General features: G+C 35.5%; 1 protein-coding gene across 1 annotated transcript; it reads right to left on the bottom strand.

Annotated features, from left to right (window-relative positions):
* Nucleotides 1-8,359: 8,359 nt before the first annotated feature.
* Nucleotides 8,360-9,208, bottom strand: LOC140979284 (uncharacterized). The gene is made up of 2 exons (XM_073444627.1): nt 8,944-9,208; nt 8,360-8,817 (listed from the first exon to the last, which is right to left on the bottom strand). The coding sequence occupies exons 1-2, from the start codon at nt 9,070-9,072 to the stop codon at nt 8,536-8,538; spliced, it is 411 nt and encodes a 136-aa protein (XP_073300728.1). The 5' UTR covers nt 9,073-9,208; the 3' UTR covers nt 8,360-8,535.
* Nucleotides 9,209-10,573: the final 1,365 nt, after the last annotated feature.

Here is a 10,573-nt window from a genome sequence, read left to right as displayed (position 1 = left end):
ACACACACACACACTATTAATGGAGAGGGTGAATATTTTCAATGAATTTTTTTTAATATTTCCAAATTGATCTTACACTAAAATATTATAAATTGTCAAATTCTAATACAAAATATTTTAACGCAGTGGATAAAACATTTGTTTCCTAAACAGAAGGTTGCATGTTTATCCCTCACTTAACAAAATTTTTTTGCTTTTTTTATAATTCATTATTTCAAAATTTTGGTTGGGGAGCTAACATATACAATGTGTGATGAAAAGAAGAGAATTGTGATTTTTATTCTTCCTATGATTAATGGGGCAACTCATCATGTTGATTTTGAAACCAAAAGGAGTGGTTTTCTATTTTTGTTTTATCTAATACAATCTTTTAATAGTTTTATATTGTAAATTAATAAAAATAACGTCGTAAATTTCTCTTAATTAATAACAATAATATAATAAACCAAATAAAGATAACTTTCATTTAGTTTTTATCCCCCAATTGGGATTTGACCATGTGACACTCATATAATCTTCCAAATGTTTTGCTGTTATGTCATATCTGTGAGACATCGAGTCAGGTTAATATTGATATGTATATTAAGGCTTGTATTAACTTTTAACAATTAATTTCAATCTATTTCGGTTAGGGGTGTCGATTCGGGTGGATTCGAGTCAAGTTGATATTTGACAGTATTAAAAAGTTGTTTAACCCGAACCAATTCGAAAACTCCAAACCTGAATTCGACTAATCCGACTCAACCCCATTTTGATTTTTTTAAAAATAATTACACAATAAATAATAATAATAATAATAATATTTTAATTTAAAAATATAATAATAAAATCTTTCATATATAAACTTGAAGTCTAATGGTAGAAAATTAAAAATATGTTTATTAAATCAAATAAACAATTGTTTTAAAAAATAAAAAATGTACAAAATAAATATTAAATGATGAAAATTTATGATCTAAATATATAATAAAATTTTTCAAACATACAATATATAAAAATGTAAGTAATATTTTTTAATTATATATTTTTTTTAAAAAAAAATAAAATTTTCGTGTCAACACGGGTTGACTGAATCCAACCCGAACTTGATTAATTTTTCGGGTTAGTTATCATGTTCATTCCCATCTGACCCAAACCTGAAAACCCAAACTCAAATCTTTCTCTTTTTTTCAGATCAAACCTATTTTCGGCTATGTAAAACATGAGAGGAAGGTGACAAACAAGGATATCAACGCTTCCATCCCTAATGTATATCCTTTGAATCCCAAACTTTAGTACCATTTATTTATATATTCATGAGCATTAAAGAACACCAAATATAATACTTTCAATACAATTAAAATCAATAAAGTGAATCTCAAATCAAGTACTGTCACCGATGCATAGCTCTTTCCAACCCCAAATGGCCCCAAATACACCCATTGCTGACAAGATCAGTTCCTACTTCTTTCCATTTGATTTTTATCGTATTCACATTGTACATCTAACTAATATCATGCCCACGAAATTGCGCTTTGAAACGATAGATTTGATTTCAAGAAAATATTTAAATTGAATGATATTCATATTATTTTGTAATCAAGTTTTATCTTTATCTTTTAAAGAAAAGAAAAAAAGCTTAAGTAGAATGATACTCATATTACAATTAAGATCATTATATGTGTTACACACTTCTTCAAACTCTTGTAAATGTATGTATGGATTTTCAGATTCTAAACCATTAAAGTTAGGTAAAAGTTGAATAATTCCTGGCTTAAAATGAGATGCATTAGGAGAAAAAACTAAACATGAAGGTGCACTAGTTCGTGTAGAATTCATGTGATCTCTAATGTTCTTTGTCTATCATGATCATATTGAAATTGAATTTCATTATTTACTTCATAGTCAAGGGGTGGCATAATCGTTACTTCTTTGTCAAGTCCACCAAGCCATGGCATTGCGACATGGAGTGGGTTATGAATTTTACAATCCCTACCCCCCCAGCCGTGCCCACTCGTGATCTCACCAATTTTCTAGCAGTAATGAGTGTTAAATGTTTTAATATTGACAGTCTGGTAAAGGAAGACATGCTCTGTAAATATAAATTTTGCAAGAAAAAGTGGGGCTGGAGGGGGACATAGGTAGGGTCCTCCGACCCCTTCTCTTTATTATCATTTTCCCTTGGCTCGTTTCGAACACTTACCTTTACTTGTTTTATGTGCAGACGACTACATCATGAAGGTCAAGATGAAAACAGAAATGGCTAAGTTGAAGAGGAAGAAGTCCGAACCTTCCTCCAGGGATGTTGGTGCCGAGCCCACTTCCCCCAAGCTTTCCAAGAAGAGATCCACCAAGGAAGGGTCGCGTTCAGAACCCCAGCCCTCAAGCCAATCGGTGCCCGAGCTGTCCAACCCTCCCAAGGGCAAGGGCAAGGGCAAGGACAAAAGGATGAGGCCCCTTCCCAGCCCGAGCTGGTTATCCCGGAGGACTCCGGAGCCCCTCGTAGACCGGACGTGTCTTTTTAGCCAAGCCTGATGGGCACGGGCCCTAGGGATCGTCCAAAACTTGGTTTCTTCCATGGACCTAGGGATCCTGTGCTCTCCCCTAGACTCCTTGGTCGAGGAATCCCTAGCCCTTGGGTTGATGCAGGTATTTTTTATTTTTTACTGCTTGTAAGTCATGCTTTGGAGCCTTCCCCTACTAAATTTTTTTTTAACTGTTGCTTGGGTCGGGTAGTATACCATCCGAGCCCACAAGATCCGAACTGAAGCCCGAGCCACTGCCAGAAGCATGGTCGGCACCGGGAGCTGACCCAGCGAATATTGCGGGTCCTGAAGTCTGAGCACGATGATGAGCTTCATGCCATCCGATGTGAGCTGGAGAGTGCTTAGGCAGCCTCAAAGCGGCCGAGCTGAGGATTCGGAACCTAGAACAAGAGGCTTGGAAGCATGAGGAGGAGGCCGAGGCTATCTGGGCTCAGAAAAGGGATGAGCTCATCCAGTCCCCAGATTTCGAAAGACTCTGTGCCGAGAAGGCCGTGATGTACTTCGAGGAAGGGTTCAAGGAATGTCTGGACAAGTTCCGAGCCAATGGTTACTCCGAGGCCGAGCACCCTGCTTCCTTCCTGGACATGGAGTAGGCCTTGGACGATATGCTCGAGGAGGGTGAGGTGTCCGAGAAGTGCCCTGGGGAGGAGAGACGGCCGAGCCCCAATCTCCTTTAGTTTAGTTTATTTTATTTTTTTTTGTAAAATGTGCTCAGCACCTTTCAATTTCTAATGAATTCATATATGAAAATTCCCTTATGTTCTGCATTTCACATTCACAGTTCGTAACTAATGACATAAAAACCCGAACAAGGTAGCTGTTTGAGCCCCTTGGTTTAAAAAAAAATTTGGCTAAGTAATGAGTTGAAAACCCGAACATGATGGATGTTCGAGCCCCTTGACTTAAAAACAAAATTTGGCTAACTAATGAATTCAAAACCCGAACACAATGATTGTTTGAGCCCTTTCAGCTTGTAATCAAAATTTGACTAACAGATTAAAAACCCGAACAATATGGATTTATGAGGCCTTTGATTTAAAACAAATAATTTGGATAATTAATGATATAAAACTCGAACAAGATGATCGTCCGAGCCCCTTGACTTAAAAACAAAATTTGGCTAAGTAATGAATTCAAAACCTGAACACAATGGCTGTGTGAGCCATTTGACTTAAAACCAAGAATTTGGCTATGTAATGAATTAAAAACTCGAACACAATGGTTGTCCGAGCTCTTGGACTTAAAACCAAAGTTTGGCTAAGTAATGATATAAAACCCGAACACAATGGTTGTCCTAGCCCTTGGACTTAAAACCAAAGTTTGGCTAAGTAATGATATAAAAGCCCGAACACAATGGATGTCCGAGCCCTTAGACTTGAAACCAAGGATTTGGCTATATTTTGTTTACGTGAATGCCACATTCGTGGGCTTACATAGGTCGGGTTTTTAGAGATCCGCCACATTCGTGGACTTTGTTTGTATGAATGCCACATTCGTGGACTTACGTAATGCCGAGCAGGGGTCGGGCTTTTGAAAATCTGACACATTCATGGACTTTGTTTTTATGAATGCTACATTCGTGGACTTTATTTGCAGGATTGCCACATTCGTGGAATTATGTAGTGCCGAGCAGGGATCGGAGTTTTGGAAATCTGCTATATTCGTGGACTTTGTCTTTATGAATGTCACATTCGTGGACTTTGTTGACATGAATATCACATCGTGGACTTACTTAGTGCCAAGAAGGCGCCGGGCTTTCGGAAATCTGCCACATTCGTGGACTTTGTTTTTTGAATGCCACATTCGTGGACTTTGTGATTAATATAAAAAAATGTATATTTATTAAATGTTTTATATAATATTTATAGTATAAAGTGTATTAAATATTTAATTTTTATAATAACTTGTATAAAAAAATATGTGTTGTATAATTGTATTATTTTTGTTATTTTATATATTCGAAATAACAACTTTGGATAGAAAAATGAGAATGAGATGATACTTAAACATATATAAAGTTAATTTCAATGTCTACAATATTGATAAAAATCTTGAGATAAAATTCTTCTAACAATTGAGGTTGTAAGGTCCAAAATGCGATAACGTAATCCAACTGCATACAAATCTAGGAAAAATAAAAAATACCTAATTTAATTATTTAAATTACATTTATTGAATGTGGTAGGAATGTTTACATATATAAAATATAGTTTTCTATTAGAATGCATAAAATTATATTTTTAAAGGCTATTCGAGACGCGATCGAGGAACAGAGACTGAGCACCGTAAAAAGAAAATATTTTAATAAATGATTATTTTTAATTATTTAATATATTGTGTATTTTAAATGGTATTTTCGAAAATGATGTCTTTTGAGGTTTTTTTACGTGACGAGTCATATTTTAAACCGGTAATTGAATTTTGACAAAAATAGAGACTTTTGGAAGTTCAGTTAATATTTTTGAAAAATTTTTCTAAACGAAATAATTTTCCTACTATCTAATGGGCCTATCATACCTAGGTTATTGGACCTAGCTTATTACACAATTATTTATATCAAAACTCGAGTTGCAAAACTCTAACCTACACATCAAAACACAAGCACACCAAGCTTCAAAAAACACTAGGACTCTCTCTTAAACTCACGGCCATACACACAACACATTTTCAAGGAATTCACGTCGGTTTCTGAAGAGCAAAAATGCAGCAAGTTCACGTCTCTCTCTGCCAACGTCCCTCGCATCAAGGATTGTTTTTCGTACGTGAAACACGCAAAGACATGTCTTAATCTTCTTTCACTCATAGTTCATACCATATTATGCGTATTTAACATGATTGCATGAAAAATATGATACACTTTCTTATATTTTCGTTTTTATGACATTACATGATCAAAACTTGAGTTTTTATGCTTTTAAATTCACGTTTATAATACACAACGGGACTGCCATGATATGGCAATTGGAAGGGATGTTTTCAGTAGGTTTAAGGGTTATAAGGGGCATGGCTAAGGGCTGGACAAGAGAGGAAACAAGCTGCATGTTTTTGGGTTCAAAAACAAGTTAGGGTTTTCGGCTTTGGGTTCCTAGAAGGGAACGGCTGTGGGATGCTGTTGGGACGTGTCCAGGGGTCCAATGGGGTCTAGTCATGGTCCTAGCCGGCTGGTACCGTACCTGATGCGAGGGGCAGGGGCTGTAGGCGTGACTATGTGGGAGTCGCGCAAGGCTTCAATCGTACGGGTGAAGGTTGTACTTGTGTGGACTGTAGGGCTAGTCCAATAGGGTCTAAGGGGTTCGGTTATGGTCCTAGCAGGGTCAGCTAGGGTCTGGATAGGCTGATCAAGAGCCAGGGTTTGAATGTGGCTTAGGGGTAGGGTTTTCGAGAAAAGAGACTATAAAATTCAGTATGATTCCTATGCTTGATCAAGGGTTTTAATTGGCTTGATTTGAATTGCATAGGATATGGTTAGGTGATAATAAGCTATAGTTAAATTTGGTAAAGTTTGGCTATGTTTCGAGTTGATTCGTGTTAAAACCGGGACGTAGGTTCAAGTTTTAAAACGAATTGAGAAATTAGTCGAGGAGCTTAAGTTTAAGTCTAAGGAGCTTGTGTATTTTAAGGTGTTGTGTTAAGTTTGGATGGATTCAGGTCGTCGTTTTAAGATCCAAGAATAATTTGGTAAAGTTAGGATTTCATGGGCAAAACGGTCATTTTACACCTGAAAATTGTTAAACGTCCTGGCAGTGCTCTGAATATTGTAATGAACATTAAAATTATTATTTTGAAAGTTTATGGGATTTTATGATGAAATACGATAATGCTAAAAGATGTGTTGCATCTTTGATTTAAAATAAAAATGATATATCTATGCATGAATTTTTATAAGTGATAAATATAATGAAAGGTTGAAGGAGGTGACTTGATTGTGGCTATTACGAAAGGATATCAAGATATGATGATATGTAAGGCCAATACTCAATCGACAGGAAAGAGTGTCGTTGATGTCCCCGCCGCCAGGCATCATGATTATACGTAGATGAATCCATCGACCAAAAGCTGAAACGAAAGTCACAATTAATGATCTGAATTCAATAAAAGGAAAACATATACGTATATGATGAAAGAAAAATGTTATGATGAAAGGGAAAAAGTTTAACTTTATGTATATTCATGAAAAGTTATTTTATTAAAAATATCTTTTTTTGTTGCTTGCGAATGTATATGTGCTACTTGCTATCAGAGGTCACATTGCATCAAGTGAAAGTAGTACCAATGGAATTACAGTTTTATCAAGATTGAGTATTTTGACCATATCTGTGAAAATACTTGGTAAAAAAATATGAAAAGTTTCCACAATTATATCTGTCAAAATAGTTGGTAAAAAAATATGAAAATTTACCACAATTCAGAAAATTCAATTATGAACAACATTTGTTTTATGAGGAAGAATCAAATCCGTGGACAAGATTATCAAAGATAGGGTGCAAGATGCAAAAGAGTGAATCATCTCATCTAAACTATTTAATTTAAACATATAAAAATAATCATCTAAGTTTAAAATAATTAAAAAAACAAAACAAAAAGACTTCATAATGGACTTGTAATTACCTTAGCTTCCCTGTGAATACGACATTCGGATTCAAAGAATTATACTACTTGTGAACAACCCACTCTTGGAATTGCAACAATCAAAGTCGTGATAAGTTTTTGACATCGCTGCCGGGAAAGTATATTTTAATTTCAAGTTTATTTAATTTATTTATAAATTTTAATTTTCTTTATTTGAATTTTTATTGTTTTTGTGTGTTTTTTCCATTTGCATTTGCATAAGCATTTGGTCACGTACAACCCGAACCCGATTAATTTTCGGGTTAGATATCTGGTCCAACCTAGTCTGATCCGAACCCGAAAATCACAAACCAAAACTTGTTTTTTTCAGGTCGAACCGTGTCATGTTTTCGGATGGTAGTGTCAAATTTTGACACACCTATTTTCGGCTATGTAAAACATGAGAGGAAGGTGACAAACAAGGATATCAACGCTTCCATCCCTAATGTATATCCTTTGAATCCCAAACTTTAGTACCATTTATTTATATATTCATGAGCATTAAAGAACACCAAATATAATACTTTCAATACAATTAAAATCAATAAAGTGAATCTCAAATCAAGTACTGTCACCGATGCATAGCTCTTTCCAACCCCAAATGGCCCCAAATACACCCATTGCTGACAAGATCAGTCCCTACTTCTTTCCATTTGATTTTTATCGTATTCACATTGATATTTATCATGCCCACAAGATTGCGCTTTGAAACGATGGATTTGATTTGAATAAGAAATTTAATTCTGAAAATTATTTGGGTAATTTATTTTAAATGACACTCATGAAACGAACCAAAATTATTATCAAAATTGTTTGACCTGATATCGAGTAGAAGGAAGATGTATTTTAATTTTATTATCTTAAAATTTGAAATCCATCAATTCATTCAAGATATTGAGTTGGTCTTTTATGAGATGGTCTCATGAATCTTTATCTGTGAGACGAGTCAATCCTACCAATATTCACAATAAAAATAATACTGTTAGTATAAAAAGTAATATTTTTTTATGAATGACCCAAATAAGATATTTGTCTCATAAAATACGACTCGTGAACCCGTATCACACAAGTTTTTGCTCAAGATATTTTAGTTACGTAGAATAAATTTAGGTGGGAATAATTGTAAATAACGATATTTTGCATTAAATGAAAATTACAAGCTGACGACCCTCTAAAATTTAATAGAATAACTTCCAATATATCACAAATATTTAATTAGAGAGGCATTGATCACCTTAGGTGAAACATCCCTTTATAGTCAAAACAATTATTATTATCTTAATCAATTCCTTGCACATAATCTATGTACATACACATCCTGGATTATTCATGCTAAAATATCGATAATTAATTTATGACAACACTTGATTGGTAATCTCTTGCGACATCATAATCCAAATCTTCATGGGTTGTTAATCGAATCGTACGATGGGTTAACGTTGTTATTATTGTGCTTCAAATGAGGAACTATCATTCTTGAGTTGTGGTAATCAAGATTAGGCCTTTGGTACTTGTAATTGGCATTGAATCTTCCTTGCTTGGTATTATTGTTCCTCCTCTGATTCGTCATCGAACGAGGGATGAAAACTCCGGTCCCTTTACTCATTTCTCTTCTGATTTGTGACTGTTGATCGTGGCCAAGAAGCCTTGCTTGTGTCGAGGGACTGATTGCTTGGGTAAAAGCCTGAAAAATTTCCAACGAAATTGAAGGGTAATAAGTAAATACTTGGCCCAGAAACGAAGTTGGTCATATACTAATTAACACTTTCAACAGTAGCTCAAACGTCATGTATCGAATATATTAATTTACCTGTATATTTACTGAAGGACAGTGAACCAGAGATTCTTCATCATCATCATCATCCATGATAAGCAGAGAGATTTGTTTGCTCAAATCTGCAAAGAACACATCGTCCTCTACTTCAAAAGATGCTTCCATGTGTTTGTGTACTAAAAAAATAAATCTCGAAGAATTGTTGCTTAAGGGGTACACTTTGTATATCGAAAGTAGCAGATAATATACGAGGAATTTACTTGAATTCTCTACCACACCCTTTCTTCTTTCTGTACTGAATGGTGATGCTCGAGTGTTTTAAATAGACAAGAAAAGGCTTAAGAGATGAGATTGAAATAGGCATAGTGTATGGGGCGGGGCATGTGGTTGGTGGGGTCTGTAATTCAGTTGGCCACTCTGTCCCAAAAATTCAGATAATCTAATTGTTGAATAAGTAGAAAATATGAGAATTACATCAAATATTGTACGTATAAAATATGAAATATAAATCTCTATACCTTATCAGACACAGTAAATCTCAAATATAATCTGAAACTTTGACCTATCATTTCATTTTTAATCGAGTTGGGGTCTTATTTACAGTAGAAATTATATATAATTTGATACCCTGGGAAGATCCGAGAGTCATGAATAGTGCCCGGGTCAGGGAGAGTGATTATTCATGAGATGTAATAAAGCCGATATCTGGGAATAGGTCGGCAAGGAAACCCGGTCCTTGGAGGGCCCGGGACGATACAGGATGAGCTCGACAGAGACATTCCAACGAGTTCAGAAGAGTGCCGAGCCATTGAAGCAATCGGGACATAACCCCCTCGGGACATTATATGCCCGGGCTCCCATGCAAGCTTCCGGGAAGCTTTCTTCCCGTGCCACTTCTATATGAGCGTCGTACTTGAGTAAGCCAGTAGGGTAAGGTGTAGGCGACCGACCTATCTCTGACAATAATATAAATGGTTGACAAAATTAAGTGGGCTGGATGTGATTAGTATGAGATTTGACATGTCAGAACAATAGGGTATAATCAGCCGTCATTCTATCTTTGCCTTTATGATCTATGGACACGTTAAATACTCTCATTTTATTATTCATTTACTCCCCATCTCCCACACCAATCATACAGCCCTCACTGGGTTACGTTGGTTTTTTTTGCTTGAGTTCCTCACTGACTTAAGCATCGGAGTGGTCACGCCGGATACACCTCCGGCGCCCATTCACGTGGTTACTTTCTTTGTTGCAGATCTTGATATTATTGTCCAGGAAACAAGCTTTTGATCCAGATGTCTTGTTCTCATTTTTCTCCATTATTTTGATAGTAGATCCGACGGAACATTCGATCCGGCTCGTTCATTTGTCTCGGATCACATCATAAATAATGAAAAATACAGTATGCGCATACAAGAATACACACACACGCATGCAAGTGTATGAATTCATACATGATAATATTATTGTTATTATTATCTAGTTGTGGGGATGAGAAGGGGCTAGCAAAGAAAATGACCCACAATCCAGATATCAAGGATTGCACATGCACACTTGGTTGTGAATTTGCAAGCACTTTTCTTTTCTTTTCTTTTTAATTATCAGATCCACTAGTTTTACTATTATTGAAATCAAGATTTTTCATTTTTAGGGAACGAGAAAT

This window comes from Primulina huaijiensis, chromosome 6 (genome assembly GCF_012295235.1).
Source record: "Primulina huaijiensis isolate GDHJ02 chromosome 6, ASM1229523v2, whole genome shotgun sequence".
Classification (NCBI taxonomy): Eukaryota; Viridiplantae; Streptophyta; class Magnoliopsida; order Lamiales; family Gesneriaceae; genus Primulina; species Primulina huaijiensis.
Note: the sequence above shows the minus strand (reverse complement) of the source record. Positions and strands in the feature narration are given on the sequence as shown.